The 22,374-nt window shown below is 40.8% G+C and overlaps 3 protein-coding genes across 13 annotated transcripts in view; 2 read left to right on the top strand and 1 right to left on the bottom strand.

Moving 5' to 3' along the window:
* The first annotated feature begins 493 nt into the window (after nt 1–493).
* On the top strand, nt 494–14,611 carry ddx3xa (DEAD-box helicase 3 X-linked a). Of its 5 annotated transcripts, XM_058392037.1 has the most exons (20): nt 494–844; nt 2,518–2,569; nt 3,409–3,456; nt 4,039–4,098; nt 4,658–4,729; nt 7,254–7,430; nt 7,541–7,676; nt 7,810–7,926; nt 8,037–8,136; nt 8,254–8,389; nt 8,491–8,588; nt 8,715–8,813; nt 8,900–9,060; nt 9,192–9,336; nt 9,418–9,562; nt 10,853–11,034; nt 11,119–11,236; nt 11,683–11,836; nt 11,925–12,049; nt 12,161–14,611. In XM_058392037.1, the coding sequence occupies exons 1-20, from the start codon at nt 809–811 to the stop codon at nt 12,250–12,252; spliced, it is 2,253 nt and encodes a 750-aa protein (XP_058248020.1). In that variant the 5' UTR covers nt 494–808; the 3' UTR covers nt 12,253–14,611. The 5 variants fall into 5 exon arrangements, with proteins under 5 accessions (XP_058248020.1, XP_058248021.1, XP_058248023.1 ...); XM_058392038.1 differs by lacking the exon at nt 4,039–4,098; XM_058392040.1 differs by lacking the exon at nt 4,658–4,729.
* Nucleotides 14,612–15,159: 548 nt separating this feature from the next.
* nyx (nyctalopin) lies at nt 15,160–20,773 on the top strand. Its single transcript, XM_058392043.1, has 3 exons — nt 15,160–15,867; nt 16,038–16,093; nt 16,967–20,773. The coding sequence occupies exons 2-3, from the start codon at nt 16,078–16,080 to the stop codon at nt 18,364–18,366; spliced, it is 1,416 nt and encodes a 471-aa protein (XP_058248026.1). The 5' UTR covers nt 15,160–15,867; nt 16,038–16,077; the 3' UTR covers nt 18,367–20,773.
* caska (calcium/calmodulin-dependent serine protein kinase a) overlaps nt 18,495–22,374 on the bottom strand; it is a 143,169-nt gene continuing 139,289 nt past the window's right edge. For all 7 annotated transcript variants that reach the window (XM_058392034.1, XM_058392036.1, XM_058392032.1 and 4 more), the window contains one exon: nt 18,495–21,856. In XM_058392034.1, the coding sequence (XP_058248017.1) occupies nt 21,680–21,856 (177 nt within the window). In that variant the 3' untranslated portion in view covers nt 18,495–21,679. The remainder of the gene's footprint in view (nt 21,857–22,374) is intronic.

Raw genomic sequence — 22,374 nt, 5'->3', positions numbered from 1 at the left:
AGGTACAGTTTAAATACTCTATTGATTAGCGATGAAAATAATAATCATTAATCACTTGTGCCTTTATTCATTTAGTAAAAATTTGTATACATTTCTGGCATTTGGGAGACACTCTTATCTAGAGTGACTTGCAATATATCTCATATTTTTCGTCTTTATACAACTGAGCAATTGTGGTTTAAGGGCCTTGCTCAGGGGCCCAAGAATGACAGCTTGGTGGACCGGGGTTTTTGAACTCACAACCTTCTGATTAGTCCAACACCTTAACCACTAAACTACCACATCCATGTACATTTTACGTTGATAAGAAATGAATGGCATGCAAATACAACGCATAATCACGAACTTATAATTATTCTTTCCAATAACACACACACACACACACACACACACAAAACTTACTGCTACAGTATTCTCGCGATACTTTCAGAGTTGCGTTGCCGCTGACGGTGAAATCCCGCGATATCTGCGCTCAGTTTGGGCTCTATTTCACGTACCGAATATTGCAAGGTGCTGTGACGAACAGTCAGAGTCTAGACGTATAGCTAGTTAGCTGTTGTGAGTGAAACTTCGGTGTAGGGTTTTTTTGTGTTGCTACGCAATTTAAAAACAATATATATATATATATATTTTGTACGTTTGTATTCGTCGGCTTTGTCGAACCTAATAATAAAGAAGAAGAGGAAAAGTGACGCGTCGTTCTGTGAAGGAGATTTTTGGCTGTGTTCCTGTAGCTAGCTAGCCGGCTTGCTAACAAAGAAAAATATTTTGTGAAAAGGAGCAATCCTCCTCACTATTTTCTCTAGTTATGAGTCATGTGGCCGTCGACGGTCTAGATCAGCAGGTAAGTTAGGCTTTCCTGAATGGCCTGAAATCTCAAACATTTACTTCTGTTAAAATAACGACGTATTTCTTCATTTTAAAAAAATACCCTCTCGTTGTTCACGAGCTTATTTACACAACGGTGTCCTGATTACCGGCAACTGGCTCGTGCGCATATGTTTTGTCTTAAAATCTAAACCGGATCGCAATCTGCTGTCCAGTCTGGCTCCGAAACTGCCAGGATTAGCTTACATCCATAGTTAGCTAGCTAGCTTGCGTATTACGCATTTCGCCAAAGTTAGGCGCTTCATGATCACCATCACTGCAGCGACTGAGAAACACAGTGCGGTTAACAGCTAGTTAGAGAGATTCCCCGCATAATGTGAATAGCAGGATGTGTGACGTATTATTATTGTTTTCCCCCCTCATTCTATCATCTGTGTCCGTGAACTTCATTCCGCCTTGTTTATTTAAAGCTGAAGCATTACACGTGTATGTCGAGCTAGATAAAGCTAACAGCAGCAGAGCTGACCCCGATCACTGCTGAGGCCCACTGCCTAATCAGTCCCCCGTTTCTCCTCGAGACAGCTCTACTGGGTGCCATTACATATGCCCAAGCTCGCAGATCTGCTTTCCCTGATCGTTAGCAAGCAAACGCTAAGGTTTCGTGTTGAGGCTGATTAGCGGACAGGCTGCTTGCTCAGTTAGCCTGGGCTTCTCTCTCTCTCCTCAACATCTTGTCACTTCCACACCGTCGGACATTTTGTTCGCCTCTCAGGTTAAGAAGAAGAAAAAATCGCATATGATCAAACGGCTATGTAAAAAGACTGGTAAACAATACAATAATGTATATGCATGCATTATTTATTTATTTATTTATTTATTTCAAAAGTAAACACATTGTTTCCAGGAACAATTTAATGGTAGGAAGATGCATGCAAAATGCGCCACACAACAGAGAGAGAGAGATGCGCGCGCTGCCGGATGCAGTCATCACTGCGCCTGTCATCACAACACACACACACACACACAGTGCTCGAAAAATGTACACAATCTCCTCAAATATCAGTGCAGTGATTACAAACAACAACAGTCTTCGATCAGTGTGCAGATCGTGTTTGCAGTTAGGTTGTGGACTTCTCCTGCGGTATACTATGGAGCAGTCAGTGGAGCATAGCCAGGGGTCAGTTATTGGTCTTTCATTTTGTTGCAGGAAATACCTGTATCTATGATGCTTTGTTTATGATTTAGTTTTTATAGCTGTTAATCTGTCAAGACTGGATTAAAGCCATGCAATTCAAGCGAACAAACAATGTAGTCTATGAATAATAATGTCAACTGACTCTTAATGTGATCACTCAGTGGAAAGTTTGGATGGGGAAAAGCTCTAGGGTTCAGATAACTAGCCAAAATATTACCGTACAAATTTGAATAATATGCTTATGTGTAAAGAAATAGCTTGGATAATCAAATAAACTGTTTGTGAACTTCAGGTGGTATAAGTTACCTCAGAACTTGAAAATAAAACCACGTTCCACAACGTTTCCGCAATCCATCCGATGTAGTTACACACAGCATTCCATACTACAATTAGCAGGTACTAAAAGTGGATTATTAGGAGTTGCACTGTGTCCTATTTACTGACTGACCGTTGACTTTTGTTGTTTTTCCCCTTATTTTGTTTACTTTTTCTAGCTTTCTGCCCTAGACTTGGGCTCTGCAGACGGGCAGGGTGGAGGCACTGGCAGTAAGTTTGTCTTTGACGATCCCAATTCACTTTACATTCACACTCTTAGGAGAAATCTTTTCATCTCAAGAGTTTATTGGTTTGTTTATCCAGAGGACCCTTTTAAATATTCTTTGGAATCGAACAACTGATGTCTTTCTCCAGAGAGGAACACCTTTCTTAAAGAAGTGTATATACATGTATAATTATTTCTCACACAATACGGCCAAAAGTTTGTGGACACCTGACTATTTCACCCATATGTGCGTGTTTGAAAATCCCATGTCAGATTTAGTCCTACTTTGTTGTTATAATAATCTCCAGTCTTCTGGGAAGACTTCTCACTATGTTTTGGAACATGACTGTGTGGATTTATGTTCATTCATCTTGATGAGCATTAGTGAGATCAGGCATTGATGTTGGGTGAGGAGCCTGGAGTTCAGTGAGTGTTGCATTACATCCCAAAGGTGTTCAGTGGAGCTGATATCAGAGCTCTGCTCAGGACATCAAACTTGGCAAAACATGTCTTTATTTGTGCATGGGATTATTGTCGTGACATTCCAGTTTGGGGCTATTAGTTAGGGAAATTGTGATGTTACAGCACACAAAGACCTCTTCTATAGGTGTGTGCTTTGTGGCAGTAGTTTGGGAAGGACCTACATATGGGTATGATGGTCAGGTTTGTACAAACCTTTGATCAGGTATGTAATGATTGTATTCTAGATACTCTCTTGTTAGTATTTCTCTTTGGCTTTTATAGTATTACGGCAGTATCTGCACTGTACACACAATGTTGGCTGAAATTTAATGCTGCACCCCCATTTAAGTGTCCATTCATTGAGATTTCTTTTAAACCTCAGGGCGTTACATTCCTCCTCACTTGAGAAACAAAGATGCTGGTAAAAATGGTAAGTGTTTTTATATAGGTTTTACTACAACCAACTAACTAACAACCAATTGTTGCTTTTACAGATTTGTGTTTCCTGACTTATCTTTCCCAGTGACATCAAATTAAAAATGCTGTTGTTTACAGACTGCAGCTCTAGTATTGTAGGAGCACGAGTTGCATGTGTAACAGATGTGTATAAATTGATCAGTTTATTGTTTTTTCTTAAGCATTAGATAATGCAGTATGTTCCCCCAAGTGCATTCATTAAGGTTCACTTTGTCAGTTTATTTAGGTCTCTTTTTAAAATCTTTTGCTCTTCTTATTTAACATGAGCTTAACTTTTGTTTATTGCTCATTTGTATGAATCTGTTAGTTTGCTGGGGTTTTGAGTTTATTTAGAGCAGAGAGTTGGTGATTGTTTTAGGAAGTTGATGAGTTTAGGAAGTTTATGGCACATTCTTGTGAAGATTTTTAAAGCATTTTTACCATCTTCCAAAAAACAAACAAACCAACAACCAGGTTTATTTATTGTCCTTTGTATTCTTTTTCTTACGTTTACTGCCTTTTTTTTTTTTTTTTTTTTTTTTTTATTTCTTCACAGCAGGAAATGCTTATTCCTCTAGTAGACAGAGCGGTTATTCAATGCCACCAGTACTGAGCTGTAAGTTTGTTTTGTCAGCTTTGCTACGGGTGCTCTGCATTCCTAAATGCATGAAAGTTTAATTTTATGTCCAGATCCAGCATATAGGGCTAATATATGAAGCTCGAGGTTTACTGGGCATAGGCACTTTGAACAGATCAGTGTAATGAATCCTCCTCACATTTGAGTGGTCCATTTCGAGAGTTAGCCCAACCTTGTACACTGAATTCATGTCTGAATTCCTCCTGTTCCACACAGTTATCCATCAGCTGTAGCAGTTTTCATTTCTCTCCTTTTCTCACTCTTTTTCCAGTTGAGCATAGGGTTGTGCAGGGAGAGGTGGAGGAAGAGGGTCGCTTCAGTATAGACAAGTTTCTTTAAAGACACTTACTTGGTTTTGCACAATATGAGGCTGCGTTATGGATTTCTTCTAAACACTGTTAATAAATTCGGCTCTGTGAGAGAAACAGCAATCGTTTTACAACTGTGTTTATAGCTATTTGAGTAAGGCTTGATTCTTTTACCTTTTTGTCTATATGAAGAAAGGTGATTTCCTTAAGTGCACTATGCCTCTGCTCAGGTTGCCCAAGATACCCATCTCAGGAGCTTTCCTTCTATCACACCTACGGTGGTGGCTGGCCAGACAGATGTGGTACACTTGTATCTCTGTATTTGCATGGGACATGTGTAGTGTCCCCCCCACCCCCTTGCCCTTAGCCCTCAAGCTATATGCAGTGATCAGTCACAGCATTTGGCCTTTGTGAAAGAGAATGAAGTTAGCAGAATTTGCAAACTAATTAATGCTCTAATATGATGGGAATGCCTGCTTTTGCTGCATGCTTAACTGTTTGTTCATGTAGGTTTAAGGTTTTGGTTGAGCTTCCTTATGGACGTACGACACAGGTGCCTGCTGATATAGAATGTAACTATTGAGGCAAAAGTATTATTGATAACCGAGTGCCATAATGTTAGTGTTCTATGCATTGTAGTTAGTAGCGATTAACTAGCTTGATGTATTCGTATTGTTTTGTTTATTGCTGTGCTCTGAAGATGGCCACTGGGGTCTACTGCCCCCACACCACACAATTCTGATTCTCTAAAATTCCCTGCTTTTTATTTAGTCTATTAAATTTACTTGCACATATCCAAATTTTGTGTATTTCACTGTGTAACGAGATCTGCTCAAAACCCCCACCTCCATTTTCTACCATTTTAGTTATTGCTATTTCCCCTGTTCTTAGCTAGAATTTTCCTCTGTTCCACAGCAGATAGAAACCTGGGAAGATGAAATGCATGCTTTTTTGATTTGTTGTTTTTTGTTCATGTTGATGCCAGACTATGGAGAAACCCATTTGTTTTATCCAGAGAATATTTATTTGCTTCTTGTTGTTAGGTACATATTCCCAATTTAATTTTGGTGAATTCTGGACTGTTGTGCACTGTGACTTATCATCTCGTGAGGGTTTTAGGAAAAAGTCCTGGTTTATTGTTCATCTGTAGTTTGTCTGTCTGCAGTAAGGATAGAATTGGCTGGCTCACTTGGCATGTTTATGGAGAGCTGGTAGAGGCTTCACATAGTACCTGTGTGCAGTTTCAGCAGTGTGGCCACCGGTGGGAATGAGGACACAGACTGTGTGCTCAGGTTGGTTGCCCTCTGTGGTAATTGAAGAGCAACTGATAGGACATGGCATGACATGCCCTTTCATTGCTGTTTTAGGCTGGTGGATTGTATGCAAAGTTGCAGCTGATACGATTCAGTTGTTTCTCTTTAATTAGAAACCTGTAGAGGAAACAGTGAGGCCCTCCTACCAAAGCTGGGTTGTTGGTTGCCTTTATACAGTTGGATTAGCACTAGTTCCACCTCTGGTTAGACTATAGACAAGTATTTAAATAAACTAGGCCTTCCACTTTGTACCTGGGTGTGTGTTCCACCTTTCTCATCTGAGTCACTGTATGCTAATGCAGTACTAGTTTGCTTTCACTTGCTTTTTGACAACTACTGCTCGCTCACCCAGAACCAGTGGGAACAGGGCTTGGGAATCCACATCATGGCACGCTGCATTGTCGGATTGATCTTCTATATGGTCTGCAAAAGCAGTTAGTTTACATCAAGTACTTGAAATGGATACCCCTATCCCCCCCTACAGCCATTTCGGGTTTGCCAATTCCCACCCTCCTGCCGGCTCTCTTAAAACATACGTGCAGCTAGGGATGGTGAAGGCAAACACATGGTTCCTCTGAGACTTGTGAAGCCAGCTGGTGCATCCTTTTGAACATCTGCTCATGCATCCTTACTGGGCAGTGTAACACACTTGAAGGAAAAAGCTATCTACCCTTTTTCACCTACATGTGCTCATAGGCACCCCTGCTTAGCTAGTGACTCTCTGATCAAAGGGGGGAGAATGTGTAATGCTTTTCTTTACAAAATTGCAATATCTTTTTAAGAAAAAGCAATACTTAGTTATTCAAAAACATTACAAACTCCCACACAATACAAACAATTGATATTTTGCTTTTTTTGGTATAAGTGTAGTCACACAGATAGCAGGTATATTTAAAAAAAAAATAGGGAAAACAAAAATCTTGGATTTGACAGTGCAAACATCCTCTATCTCCTAATTTCAGCTTTGTCTGAATAATCACAATGGATTATATCCTTATGACATTAGCGACGAAAAATCTGTTTATGCTTTCATAACCTTCTTAGGCTGCATGGATGTGATTAACTGTGCAAACATTGCATGAGCAAAAGAGATGGAAAAGTAATTAGCTCATTTAAAATAGATAACAGCTAAATTCCTTTTTTTTTTTTTTTTAAATTTGCTAGACTAAAACTGCCTAAAGGATGAGCATTACACATTTTTCCCCTGCTACAAAAAGTAATGTTTGTTAGCTTATAGATCTTATTACTTTTCATACCACAATAAAATATTATCGGTATATTTGTTTTTAATTATGAGCCCAAATTTAAAAAAGTAACTGAAGCTTAATTGATAGAGGCAAGTAAATTGTGCATATTAAAACAATACGATGGTTTCCCACAAGTCATTGCAGCGCGACATCACATTCCCAAGCCCTATTGTTTTTGTGGGCTTGGCTTTTGGCTCCCCTTCCTCAAATGTCTACACTTAAGCCTACTTCATGCCAATTAATTTACTTTGTGTTCTCTGTGGAAGACTCTCCTGGATGGGATGGTGGCCGTAACAACTGCTTTGTTAATGGATACCATGATAATCGTATGAATGGAGCTGGAAACTTCAATCGCGGTCCTCCTCGCAATGACAGAACTGGCCGCGGCAGCTTCCGTGGAACCAGAGGTGGTGGCACCTTCAACCAACCCATGCATAACACAAGTAAGAACTTGTATTCCTCTAATAGAAAACCTTCTATATATGCACACTGTTACCAAATGTTAAAGATTAATCTCAATGCATCTTATTACAATTAAACCTTATTTTTGTAGCCTACAGTGGCTTTGAAAACAAAGATGGAGGCTGGAACACAGGTTTGAACAGGGATGCTTACTCCAGCTTCGGTGGTCGTTCTGACAGAGGAAAGTCTGCTTTCTTCAATGACAGGGGGACAGGCTCAAGAGGAAGGTAAAGGAAATTACTTGTCAAGATTAATTTTAATCAGTAACCATTTTCATTTCAGGTCATATGTGAATATTTTTGTTAAGCAGACTAAAAATGATGGGATGCCATATATTTAAAAAAATGTGTTATTGTTCAGGTATGAGCGTGGGGGCTTTAGTGCTGGAGGTGGAATGGGAAACAGTCGGTGGGTAGAAGAGTCCAGGGATGAAGAGGACTGGTCAAAGCCTACTCCACCCAATGAGCGCCTGGAACAGTATGTAGCAGAACCAAGTGCTAATTATACTTCCCCAAAGAGCCCATCTGCTGCTTTAATAAAGCCTTTCTTCTCTCTGTTTCTCTCTTGTCTCTCCTCATCACCCTCAGTGAGCTGTTCTCTGGAAGCAACACAGGGATTAACTTTGAGAAGTATGATGACATTCCTGTGGAGGCCACTGGCAGCAATTGCCCTGGCCCTATCGAGAATGTAAGTCTCGCAGTGATGATTTCAGAGTAAACCTTTACATCTCAGTCACCAAAACTGAATATGGGATTATATCTTTTTTTTTTTTTTTTTTTTTTTTTCTTTTTTTTTTTTTTCCAGTTCCATGATGTTGATATGGGGGAAATCATAATGGGTAACATAACTCTGAGCCGCTACACCCGTCCCACCCCTGTGCAGAAGCATGCCATTCCCATAATCAAGGCCAAGAGGGACCTAATGGCCTGTGCTCAGACAGGTAGGTTATTTTCCATATCCAGTATGAGACTAAATTCAATCCATGTCCTTATGAGAGGCTGTTTGGCAGGGTGCTTTATTACTTGTGTTGCATTTGCTCAGGCTCTGGGAAGACTGCAGCGTTTCTGCTCCCGGTGTTGAGTCAGATATATACTGATGGACCAGGAGAGGCCTTGCAAGCTTCTAAAACCAGTGGCCAGGTACTAATGCATTTCTGATCTTTCTAGTTACCAATAAGTGATTTATTTTTGGAAAGCCCTTTATGGCATGCAAATGATTGATATGACCCAGTTACAGTGCAGATTCTAATAGCGTTGCTTTATTAGGAAAATGGAAAATATGGCCGCCGAAAGCAGTATCCGATCTCCTTGGTCCTGGCTCCAACCAGAGAGCTTGCTTTACAGATCTATGATGAAGCCAGGAAGGTATGTCCAACAGTTTCCTCACTCTTGGCAGACTTGAACGATAATTTTTTTTCAGATATGATCATTGCTTTCTGTCTGTGTTGTAGTTCGCATATCGTTCCAGAGTGCGCCCATGTGTGGTGTATGGAGGTGCTGACATTGGCCAGCAGATCCGGGATCTGGAGAGGGGCTGTCACCTGTTGGTGGCCACACCGGGACGTCTGGTAGACATGATGGAGCGTGGCAAGATCGGCCTGGACTACTGCAAGTGAGTGCTGAAACCAGAGGCACAGTGTGAAGAGCTCACAGCAGTTATTTTGTGCATTTAATCCGATGGAGGCAATTTGTAGTTTCCCCCTTGGAAAGTGAGGCTACATTTCTTCGTGTTTTCCTCTCCAGTTACCTGGTTCTCGATGAAGCTGACCGAATGCTGGACATGGGTTTTGAGCCACAGATCAGACGTATCGTGGAGCAGGACACCATGCCACCAAAAGGTGCACGCCAAACCATGATGTTCAGTGCTACCTTTCCCAAGGAGATTCAGGTACATTTCCCCACACCTCTTTTCACTTGTGTACATCATTGGTTTATTAGACGCCATTAAAACCACACGCGTTATTTACAGATCTTGGCCCGTGACTTCCTGGAGGAGTACATCTTCTTGGCTGTGGGCCGTGTAGGCTCCACTTCAGAGAACATTACCCAGAAGGTGGTCTGGGTTGAAGAAAGTGACAAGCGCTCATTCCTGCTGGATCTGCTAAATGCCACAGGTAGAGCCTGTATTCTGTATAGTTAACAATACCTGTAGACAGTTCCCAGCTGAATACTGCTGAAAAAGACATGAAACTGTCTTAGTTAGTAATGAGGTTCAATGTTTGTTGCAGAATTTGGTGTTCTGTAGTTTTGTAATTAATGTAGTCCCTAATATCTGCTTGTGGGTCTTGAAGAAAAGATTGATTGATTATCTGTACTGTACTACAATTTGGATTTTTTTTTAAAGAAACCTGTTTCAGTGGTAAAACATTGCATAAAGTTTACTGGGAGGTTTGGTTCTATTTAAAGTCATTCCAAGTGAGGTTCAGGAAAATGCAACTGAAACTCCTGAGAGACCAGGTAAGTGTGGGCTTTGCAGTCCATGATAAAACATGTTCACATTCCATTGGCCTTCTTTACATTCTACTTTTCCTCCATACGCTTTAATATTTTAAGCTTTTTAGGTAGGATGCTTGTCTAATACTCATTCACTCTTTTAGCTCTGTCTCAGCCAAAGGTATCATTCTAGTTTTGGTATGTGTAATCTGCCTGCGATGTGACCCATTTTCCATCCATTTGGACGTTGCCTCTGGAAATCATGGCTAACCGTGGTAACAGATTTTCCAGTTGTGCAGCTGATGTCATTTTAAATTTGTTGTATTTAACTATGCCTCTTGCTTTAACTCGAAGGACGTGTCCGTTTAGTTAAAGCACGTCCTTAAAATGGTCGAGAGGGAATAAAAATGGCCTTGATCTGGTGTTTCCATGGTTACCAGCACAACATAATGCAGATGAATGTGAGTGGCTGCTTGGATGAGCTCTCATCTGTATCTTACCATAGCAACTTAGCATGGAGACACACAAGCATGTAGTGAAGCGTCATCAGTCACTGTTGCCATCTCAACGTTATCTAAGGCAAAGGCTGCTGCTGTTCTGCAGCAGGCTGCTAGCGAGAAGCTGGGCAGTGAATGGAGTCTTTTCAGAGAAAAGCCTTGTTCACTCCTGACTCACTCGCCTCACATCTTCTTGAGCTTTGCTTTGATGGCCATTAAAGAAAGCTGTGACAAACATTGAACCTAGTTTAATTCCATGATCCTTATTATTTTTTTTTTTTTTTAAATTTTAAGTCAAGGGTCTGTTTCTCTACTTGTATTTTGATGCTATGAAGGAATTTCACTTAATGGTTGTCAAATGGTGCAAAACTGTCTTGTTCGCCATGTTTGTTGTCATTGTACTTTTTGGATGTTTGTCTCAAGTGGCTTGCTCTGGTGTGGCATGTAGACCTCAGACTGTGTTTCTGGATGCAGGAAAAGATTCCCTTACGCTGGTGTTTGTGGAGACTAAAAAGGGTGCAGATGCCCTTGAGGACTTCCTGTACCGCGAGGGCTATGCTTGTACCAGCATCCATGGTGACCGCTCTCAGAGGGATCGGGAGGAGGCGCTTCACCAGTTCCGCTCGGGCCGTTGCCCCATTATGGTCGCCACGGCTGTGAGTATATCCTGAGTGTTCTGTAAAAGCCTTTGCCTTTCCTGTTGTGTAGCAGTAATGCTAATAGCACTCCCAACATCATAGGTGGCTGCCCGTGGTCTGGATATCTGCAACGTAAAGCATGTCATCAACTTTGACCTGCCCAGTGACATTGAGGAGTATGTCCATCGCATTGGGCGTACTGGACGTGTGGGAAACCTCGGTGAGTTTATCAAACAGTGGTGGGCTGAAAGATTCTGTTTATCAGCTTTTAGTATGTATGATGAAGTACTCAAATAATCTCACGGTGCAAAGGTGCTTCTGTGCAAAGAGTTAAGAAGAGGATTTATTAACACAGCACTACTTATAATACTTCAAACAGCTTTTAATTCCATGAGTGGAGCATGCAGTTGCCTCTCATGTGAACAGAATGCTGATGGAAAAATATTTCATAGAAAAGCTGGGGGCTTTGTGCCCTCAACCAGACCTAACATCACAGACACAAGGCTTTATAAAGCCCAGATCAGCTACAAGCTCCAAGCTGTAAAAATGACCAAAAAAACACCTCTACATATAGAGTCTACTGCCAAATAAATGACATGCTGCATCTTTCTGTGGGTGAAAGCCAAGTCTGATTATTTTTTATGTTGCACTTGTCTATTAATTCAGGTTTGGCCACCTCTTTCTACAATGACAAGAACAGCAATATCACTAAGGACTTGCTGGACATCTTGGTGGAGGCAAAACAGGAGGTTCCTTCCTGGCTGGAGAGCTTGGCATTTGAGCACCAGCACAAGAACAGCAGCCGAGGCCGCTCCAAGAGGTGGAACCTTCTTGTTCGTTTTTTTCTATTATTTCATTCATTTCATTCATTTTTGCTTCATTGAGTTCTAATGTTCCATGGTGTGCAGGTTCTCTGGTGGTTTTGGAGCCAGAGATTACCGTCAGATGGCTGGAGGTGGCAACAGCTTTGGCAACCGTGGTGCTCGTAATCCAGGAGGCCATGGAGGCAACCGAGGATTTGGTGGTAATAAGGGTATGTTTAACACTAAACCTTTCCTTCTTAGACTTTAAAATAGTCAGTTTTCCTCTATTGGATAAAGACTTTTTTAATGTTTTAATTTTTTTTCTTCATCTCTTGCCTTAGGTGGCTTTGGCAGTTTTGTCAATGATGGCTACGGTGGGAGTTATGGAAACTACGGAGGAAGCTACACCCAAGTGGATTGGTGGGGCAACTAAATGTCTCTGTGCAGTGGCTCACCATGCCAGACTAGCTGAATGGAAACCACATGTTAACTTAAGCCAGACTCTGCGCCCTGTGTAGCTTTAAGAACTCGCAGTACATTACACGCTGTGATTCTCTGCCTGCGTTCAGAATGGCCGTGGCAGAACAGAGCGTCACTTTGTAGTCAGGAAACAACAATGGACACCCAGTTATGTTTGATGTAGGACATTGGGCTTAGTTTTCAACTGCACTTTTCTTTGTTTTGAAGCAAAAACTGAGGATCATTTATATGTTAATGTACTGTGCCTTTAAATTTAAACAGGACATTGTTTTATCATTTCACAGAATGAACTTGGCCAAGAGCTCAATTTGTTTTTGTTTATAATATAAAGCTTGTACTTAATCAAACCTTGGCAAAAAGGAAAATGTGGCTTGACTGAGTCACAATTCCATTTGAACTTCAAATTGACTTAGGGATATAATACAGCCTACATTACAGGCCAGAGAACTAACAGCTCATGGAAGCAGCATAGAAGCACTGGACAAGTGTTTATCTATATGTGGCGACTTTGCTGTAAAGGATAAAGAGTTCTGACTTTTTGCTCACTCTATCCTGGGTAGGCACCTATTTTTAGGTATATGGTAGTCTTCAGAAAGGCCATTCCAGTTGTGATAGGAATAGTCATGACAAAATGGTAAACACTCAGTGTTAACTACACTCTGGTTAACGACACACAGTGCTGGAACTTGTTACTCCACTGCTTTTAATTGACTTGACAGTGTTATGGCAGCTAGTAAGTACCACATGCTAGCCACTGTAAGCAGGCAGCATTTTTTTGTTATTTTTTTCCTTGAAACATTTTGATGGAAAGAGATGAGAGATTATCATATGGGTTGGGGGGGGACTTTTAATAATGTTTCATCTCAGAGAAAAAAAAACCAACAAAAATATGCGTGCCAACTTAAGGCGAAATTCAAATAACTTAAAAACGGACCATAGTACCAAAGCGACCCTGCCTCTCGTCATGGCCTCTTTGGTCGTATACGCATGCTAGTGTTTTGTTTTTTGGTCAAGGACAGAGGACAAATTCTGTCGCAGGCTTTACTTTATTACGAACGTTTTCTCTTTTCAAGCTGCGTTGGTAAGTATGCCTCATGTTCCTACACAGAGGTGTTAGGAAATGGAGTTCATTCTGAGGCATTGGCAGATATGCACAGGGTTATCCGAGTTGGGCCTGGCATGCTCTCGGGCTTCGCTGCACTGTGGTGGTCACGATCACTGTGTGGTGGCCAAACACCAGGTTTGCCCTCCTTTGTGGTACATTTTAATGCTGTCGTCTCCAGGAGTTCATCTGCTCTGATATAAACTAACCACTGGCTCCGAGCCAGCTTTCTGCTTCCTTTAAAGAGGAAGGAAACCTCAGAGAGGAGGAGGAAAAAAAAAGAAGCATTTAAATCAAGTGCAATAGATTTTTTTCTTCTCAAGTGTGTTGTGCCTTGACATTTTTTAAAAATTGATGAATTCAAGCAGATGCACTGACAGTATTGAGAACTTAAAGTTGAATGGTGCTACTTAAGTTAGGTCTAGGCCCATGTATGTTGTGCCCATCAAGTTTTACGAAGTTCTTTTATTGCACATCTAGAGTTTTATATATAAATGTCTTGAGTGTGTGTTCTCAAGCTTCCAAATGTTGTGAATGGTGAGATAGAAACGCAGCTTGTTTACAAAAGGGGAAGGGATCTCAATATTTACCAGGATTTATTTGGGACCAGGGGGATCAGCAGTGGGGAATTTAGCTCTTTGCACACAGATTTCTAGATTCTACTTTTGCTGCTAGTTTTGTGTAATTTATTAAGCATTTTTGAGAAATATTTATTTTTGTAAGCCTCAAAGCGATTCTTTGAAAGTTTCAAGAAACTTGACCAAAAGACAGTACAAAAACACTGGCACTTGAATGTTGAATGTCACCTGTATGCGTGGAATTTCTATACTTGGGGTAGTGTGAGCTTTTTAATGTTTCAGACTATATTGGACTGAGTCAGTATCCACAGCTGTTGAAGGCCTACAGGCCATATTTCTACATAATTACCGATTGGCTCTCAAAATTGGAAATAGGAGAAAAAAAAAAAACATGCCAAGGTTTGGAATAGTGTTCAAATGACCTAATAATTTCTTAGATGTATCAGTGCAAAAAGTGTCCAGTTTCTCCAAATGTGTGCATTTCTTCTTTTTAAAATGGAATTTTGTTCTGTTAGGGGTTTTGTTTCAGTGAATGTCTGGCACAAGGCAATCTTAAACATGTGGTTCTTCTCTAGTGTTGCATTTGCATATACAGTGCCTCTGGGGTTAGGCCTCTGAGGGGCAGTTAGCAAGTGATGGTGCTGAGACACCTGCTGTACAATTTGTACCGTTGAGTTCATACCCTGCAGGAAAAAGATGCAAATGCCCTTCACTTGCTAACTGTACTCTGAGCGACCTGGAGCACTTTAGATTTAGTATTTGCTTTATGTAGTAGTGTAGAAGCTATGCACTGCATGGGAGGACTCATCTGTGCATTTATTGTATGATTTTACCAAAATAAAAGTTTGAAATGCTAATTCAAATACAAAACCAAGCATGTTTTCTAAAATGTTCATTTGTTGTAGCAGAAAATGGGGAAGAACATGTAGCAGCTGTTAATGGTGTTGCTAAAAAAAACCTTATTGGACGTGTTTGGAATTCAAGTGGCTTAAGTTTGTTTACAACAGATAAAAATCATTCTTTCCTGAACCCATCCCCTGTCTTCATTTTATCTCAAGGGAAAAAATGTACCATAAGCTAGATTTGTCACTTCCCAGGAAAACACCACAGTGGGAAATGACATGGTACACGAGTGTGATTAAGATGGAGTGTGTTTTTAAAAAAAAAGTGCTGGTTTGATCTTGTGTTCTTAAGTCTGTGAGATTGAGTTCTACATGCTGTGTGTGAGAGTTATTGCTGTGTTATTCATATAAAACACTATTCATTGAGGAAACAGTTCAAGTTCTTGGCAAATAAAGTGAGCAAATTCCAACAAAATAAAGATGTGTTATGTGAAAACTTTCAGAGTGCAGTTAAGGTGGTTGGTGTGCCATTTTTCATTGTGGCTTCTTCGCTGATGGAAGGAGGATTTGACCAGTCTGAAGACATTCTGTACTTTCTGCTCTTTATATATGTGATATTTCCTGTTATCTGTTACTGAGCACCTTCTAATATCCACTAAACACTAAAGCGCTGTTCTGAACATGTTAAGGCCAGGGCCCTATTTTAACAGCAGAGGTAAAGGTGTCCTGAAAAGTTTGCTTGCAGGCTGTAAGAAGATTTTCGATTTTCCACACATCACGCAGGCCTGCAGTGAAACATCGCTGATCTCAGATCATCGCTTCACACAGCTCTAATCCCACAGCCATCTAGAGGATTATTCTGCCATTAAGTGATGGCTTTTGGAAATGAAGTACTGCTGTTTGTGACAACACACACGCACCATTAAATCAGATCAGATGTTCCCTCAGAAACATGGTGCTGACGGGTCGATGTGTAAGAGTTACTTCATGGAAGGGTTTTAAGTTCATTTTCACCTGGTTGGATGTGTGTTAACATCAATAAGCAGGTACGCTGTTTTTTGGTCAGCCATTATTCGAATTGTTTATTGTTTGTTAGTATGATAAGAAATCTTTGTGATAGAAATGGAGTGAAGAGATTTAATTCTGTCATTCTACAAAGCTAATGCCTCAATTTCCCAAGATATTACTTACCATTTTGTTTCCGTTTGCATTTCAGACATTTGGCTCTGACATGCTACAGGTGGAATAGTTCAGCAATGTTTTTCTCTATAGGTAAGAACACTTAATCCTTTCTTCCCGGTTATTTGGCTGCTGCCTCACTAGATTTATTTACCCCACCAGCGACTTGATGTGCACCAGTGTGTAAAACAATTCAACAGTAAGTAATGAATGTTCCATTACATCATTTTGGCAGATCTTCAGTTTCAAAGCTTCTATTTAAAATCACATGGCCAAATGGCACTTTCTGTTTATGAAGAAAGTAAAGAGAACAGTCAGTTGTAATCTAACATCTGTCCTTTCTTTGTACTATAAGGACTATAGTGCTGTGAAGAATAATCCAAGTAATAGGACTGATCCCTGCATTGCTCTTGTCTTGACTTTATTAGTTTGCATGAATGAGATCTCTGTGATAAATATAAAATTCTAAAAACGGCAGATTCATCAACATGACGTTTATCATACCCTATGTGTAATACATACAGGTGATAAATTGAAGGAGATACTGGTGGCTTTGTTATGCTGTAGGAGGGATTAGTTTTGGGTATGGTTGTATCTATTTGTCCCCTTGGAAAGAAGCATCACTGCCAATCAATATAAAGTTATTCTAACAGGTTACTTTTATCCAATGATGTAACATTTCTGTCCTGGTGGGAGTGGCTTCTTTCAGGATCAGCCCACCGGCTTACTCAGTGGTCTGATGAGTATAAAAATGTTACATGTCCATGTTAGACAGTGCTTTACACTTACTATCATAAAACACAGATTAAAGGAAAAAGGATTCCATTCCCTCCAAGGTGCACCGATGGCCCAACACCTTACTAAGGCACTTTATGTAGCATCTTTCTTCAATTCAGTGTCCAAAAGTATTTTTATTTGATTAGAACACTTATTCCTCGATTTAAAGTTCTTTTTCCTCCTCCTCAGTGTGGGTCATGGTCCTGCCTCAGGGCATGACTCTCTGGGCCTGCTCTAGTTCCTGTCCTCCCAGCTGCATGTGCACTCAGGAGAAGAGCTGCACTGTGCTCTGTGACCGTTCCAACATGGCTGAGCTGCCCAGAGAGTTCCCCTGTGAGGCCTCCTCCATCAACCTGGAGAAGAACAACCTCAAATTTTTATCAGAACGAGCTTTTGGAACACTCCCTTCTCTAAAGTCCCTCTTCCTGGACCACAACAACATCTCCTTCATCACACCAGGAGCTTTCAAAGGGCTTCCCAACCTGCTGGAGCTCACCATGGCCAACAACGAGTACATCCGCTATCTTCACACACGCACCTTCACCTCCCTCAAACGCCTCGAGCGCTTGGACCTTTCTGGCTGCAACCTCTTCAGCATGCCTGACCGCATCTTCCTGGAACAGACCTCCCTCAGAGAGCTATTCTGCTTCCAGAACAATTTCAGACGCATCCCAAGTGCTATTCGAGGAATGGAGAACCTGACACATGTTTACTTGGAGCGCAATAAGATTGAAGCAGTAGCCTACAACTCTCTGCTGGGATTATGCAACCTCAGGTATCTGAACCTACAGCAGAATCGCATCAGTGTCATCCATGATGAAGCCTTTAAGGACTTAAGGCAGCTACAAAACTTTTACCTTAATGACAATCTGTTGGTTGACTTGCCAAGGAAATCTTTCAAAGGCCTCTGCCATCTGAAGATGTTAAATCTGGGGGGTAACCTGCTAACCAATATCTCCAACACCTGGTTTGGGGACCTGGTGGAACTGGAGGTACTCTACTTGGACCGGAACTGTCTGTCATTTATTGACAAGGGTGCCTTTGACAATCTGACCAGCCTCATGACACTGCATCTCAACAGCAACAAACTGACTACTCTCCCTTTCCCTGTCTTCCAGCCCATCTATTTCATCGGGCATCTTTATTTGTTTCGTAATCCCTGGGAGTGCAGCTGTGAGCTGGAGTGGCTGAAGGAGTGGATGGAGAACTATAAGCTAGTGAGGGATATCCCCTGTGCATCCCCCCCTTCAGTATCTGGTCTGGATCTGAGCAAGGTGCTGTACACACATGTGAACGGTACTTGCATTGACCCGACTGAGTTGAACCTGACCACAGCCGGTCCAGATTACAGCACCACACAGAGCAAGTTCAACAGCCTGATCTCCAAACTGATGAATCAGGAACTCGGGGAGGAGGTGAAAAACGTTACTGAGGTTCAGAGGAACGAGACAGTGATAGAACCAGCAGAAGGTCAGCTCTCAGCTGCTCACAGGCCTCCTAGTGTTGGCTTAATCCTGCCATTACTGCTGCTATTGCTGTTCCTTATCCAAGCTCAGACAGGCTGCGTATTAGACCTTACTAATTCTTAATGAAGGCCTGGCTCAGGTCTGGAGGAAGACTTGTGCCAAGAATGTGTTTGGACTGAAAGTTGTGCAGATGAGAGATTAAGCCTTCCTTCAGAGGGGGATTGTGTGAAAAGGAAGGAAAATCCATCAGCTACAGGAGTAGAGAAGACTTTTATTTTTTCTTGGAGATCTGATATTATTTTAAAGACAGCACACAGTTGGACTCGAGGACTGGCAGCTGTCTACTTTCATAATGAAAAACATCATAGTATAAACAAGTTCTTTTAAAATTGTGTGAACTCGGTATACAGTGTCCGATCCACTCGAAATCTTCTGGAGCCACTTATTCACACTGTTATAGGAAATCTATACATAATGCTTAGTGTAAAACCTTCAAGCCATAACATTTCCATAAGCACTGATGTTTATTATATTTACACAAGCTACACTATTATTAATGACATCCAGTTGAAGACTATGAATGGAACATGAGTCACTTTTTGCTGCTGTATCATTTTTATATAACCCACACGGGCAGGTAGTCTTTCATTAAGCTCACTTCCTGTCAGTTAGTTTAGCAGGCAACATTATATGCTGAATCCTAATTCTGTCAACTGGGTGAATTTAGATATTTCTAGCTTTAATATTTATGCATTAGTCTTTTTTTAATGCAAGGCTTAGCTGCACTCAACACTCGGCTCTCTCTAAGCTGCTCTGTATTCAAGCCCAACTTCATCACTGCCTCGTGATGCTCTGATCATACTAAATAATCAAGTAAATGAGCAAACAAAAAAAAGAAGAAGAAAAGATAAGCAGTTAAAATACAATACATGCGTTCTAATATTGTGCCATTTTGACCGCTCTCTCCAGAAAAGTGTTTTTGCTCTAAAACCCGCAATGTGAATTTGAGTTAATCTGCAGCTTCAGTGGTGTTAGCTGTGGAATGCAGATTTGGATTGAGACACAGGTCACACTGCAGTGCTATTATACCATGAACTTTGCTCTGATTGAAAGACTTTTGAAAACAACAACAACAAAAAACATTTAAAGGGGAATGCACTCACACAATCAGCTAACCAAATGCAGAATAGCCGTTTCATATAAAACAGCTGAACATCGGGAGTGTCTCACATTTTAGTGTGGTTTGTATCTGGACAGTAGCACCACTTTTGTTTTATCTTCGAGTGCGAGTGTGATTGGAGAGCTAAAACTGCTGTGTTAGGTTCCAGTTATAGTCATGACTGGATTCTGTGGGTCAACAAAAAAAGCATCGGGTATCTGGCCAGAGTCCAGCTGTGAGGTCATGTGTGGCTGTGAGATCAGGTATGTGGAAGAGGCTGGACAACGCTTTCTCCAACGTGCCCTGTGATGCAGAATGAGCAGCAGTTTGATAAGATGCAGTCGGCTGGTTTCACATGTTTTGGAGGATGCACGTTAACCTTAAGCCTGCGGGGTTGGGAGCTGCTGTTTGATTGCGGAGAGCTGAGAGATTGTAGGTGGTAAATTAGCAGCTGATTAAATGAGGAAGAATCCTGTGTGCACCTCCTGTGCAGACGATTCAGTACTCTCAGCTGTGATGAGAAGTTTACCTACTGAAGGAACTCAGCATGTGTCAAAGTGCGTCTTCCTGTGAGGGTGTGCCAGGGTGAGAAAGAACGAACTGCCTTCAGAAATGATCTAGTTCAGAGAGACTTGTGATTAATCGTCTCCAAAGAAACATCTCTAGTTTCTTTTTCTGATGTTCTTTTAACAGCATGTGTGGCCCGCACTTACGTTTATTCACTGCTGCTGCTCCTCACATGCCAAATGACACACAGCTTCATGAAACCAGCAGCTAGCAGTCCAGACACTTCTACTTTCATTCACTCTGGGGGAGTGAATGCACACAATAACAACGTGATTTGCCTTTTAGTAACCCCATACACACACACTACTCTTGACAGATTGTCTAACATGTAGTTCAGACTCGCTCATTTATACACACACACACACACCTGGGCATTTATCACACTTGTCTTCACACTCAGATGGGCAGACAGGATGTACAGCTGTAGGAAAAATACAGGAAAAAAGCGCCACTGAGGCACTAAAAATTGGAGAAATGTTTCCATCCACAGCATCTCTGCCAACTCACACAGAGCAGCCAGACGCGAGAGCAGAGCCAGGAGCGTAACACAGAGCAGACGACACTGGACTACTTCACCACAGAAAAGGAAATATATTTAAAAAATGGTTCATACTGAAGAGCTGCTCAGTCATCAGCAGAGGAATTTACACAGGGCAGTTCTGAAGTAAACAGTTTGTCAGATACAGAATCATTCAGATTATTATTATTATTATTATTATATATTTTTAGTTCATTTTGCAAAATGTGTCTATGTGTGCACCTTTGAAACAATTACTCTGAATAAAAATCTGCTTCTCTTTTTGATTCAGCTTCATGAAAACATTAATACTCTCTAATGACACATTTCCGTTATGGTCAAACCAATATAGATTTGTGTTTTACTCCTTTTTTTTTTTGTATCTCTAGGATTTTTTTTTTTTCTCCACAAAAATTAAATTGAGACATTAACACATCTCACTTACATGGTTGATAAAAAGAATTTGTCAGAAATGTCCCGATGTGCCCGGAGATGTGCATAGGTCTTTTTTTTTTTCATCTTCATCCTCCACTGGTCTTCACTTGGTCTGATTTCATCCAGACATATGGAATGTTGTGTGCTGTGGATAACAGTAGTGTTACACTGCTAACACTGACAGTATGCAAGACTCTGAATGTTCACATGCATGAAAACTCAGATCTCAGCTATGGACTTGTTTAGAGAAACAGTATCTGGTTGTGCTTAAAACAGCAGCTTGTGATACACAGGGATACTAATGGCTTCCAATGAGGGATGTTTTGTAAAGGCTGATGGAAATATAGGCTCTGAATGAAAAAAACGTCTTGACGCACTGCTGCAACATGTCTGCTGTTCCTCTGTCTGAGAAGAAAGTAAAACTTAGGACGTTTAAAGATACTGTCTTTTGAAATCAAAACTCTACAAAATGCTGCATCTCATCAATAAGGACATGTCAATATTCACAACTGCATTATTTTTTGTTTTATACAACACTACATCTATGTAGTCTGGAGGGCTGAGATTGGATTTGCCTGCAGGTCATGTACAGACAAATCAGAGGTGGATCCTTTCTCCAGGGAAAAGTGGTGGTTTTTTTCTTTCCTTCTTAATTATTTATTTATGTATGCATTTATTTTAATCTTTTTTTTTGTTGTTGTTGTTGCAAAGATGCATCGCAGAGAGTCTGGGGCATTAAGGTGGAGTTAATGGTGGTTCTAGTAGACCCAGGACACAGGAACCCATTGTGCTGTAGTGCACACCAGGTCTATAGCCTCCTCCAGGTGCCGGATCGTCTCGTCGATCTCGTTGTTGATGATGGTCTGGTCAAAGTAGTGTGCGTAGGTCTTCTGGAGGATCTCTGACTCCTTCTGCAGTCGCAGTAGTGATTCATCCTGTGACATGAGAAACACTGAGTGAGCCAGACAGGAGGGAATAAAGAAACCTTGAGGAGAGCAACATTATCCTAATATATATATATATATAAAATATAAGAATAGCAAAATATATCCTTATATCCAGGATTAAAATCTAAGATCATAATGCAGCATAAAACATAATAATTGCATTGGAGTATCACAAAATACTGGTGGTTACAGATAAGTGCAAAAGTTTGCACACCCTTCAAGTTGAAAAGGTGACATTATTATTTATTTTTATTTAATTTGAGGAATTACAGATTACATGATCTTAACCAAATATTAAAAATGACCTTTTCATTCACAATGCATTTTTCATTACTTATGCTTTATAGTGTTCAATAACTGCAGCCTTAACCGCTGGTTTAGAACCGTTGTATATCTGGGCTATATGGTGTAACAGATTTTCAATAGTAAAAGGCACAAACATAAATTTCCTTTTTTTTGCACTTTACTGCAGAGAAACCACTGTGATGAAAGTGTTTGCACTCAAC

Source organism: Hemibagrus wyckioides, linkage group LG06 (genome assembly GCF_019097595.1).
Source record: "Hemibagrus wyckioides isolate EC202008001 linkage group LG06, SWU_Hwy_1.0, whole genome shotgun sequence".
NCBI lineage: Eukaryota > Metazoa > Chordata > Actinopteri > Siluriformes > Bagridae > Hemibagrus > Hemibagrus wyckioides.
This window is presented reverse-complemented; position numbering and strand designations above follow the sequence as displayed.

Coding starts and splice junctions, on each gene's coding strand:
- ddx3xa (XM_058392037.1), top strand. CDS start 809: ATGAGTCATGTGGCCGTCGACGGTCTAGATCAGCAG. Junction 7,677..7,809: donor GGGACAGGCTCAAGAGGAAG/GTAAAGGAAATT, acceptor GTTATTGTTCAG/GTATGAGCGTGGGGGCTTTA. Junction 8,390..8,490: donor AATGGCCTGTGCTCAGACAG/GTAGGTTATTTT, acceptor GCATTTGCTCAG/GCTCTGGGAAGACTGCAGCG.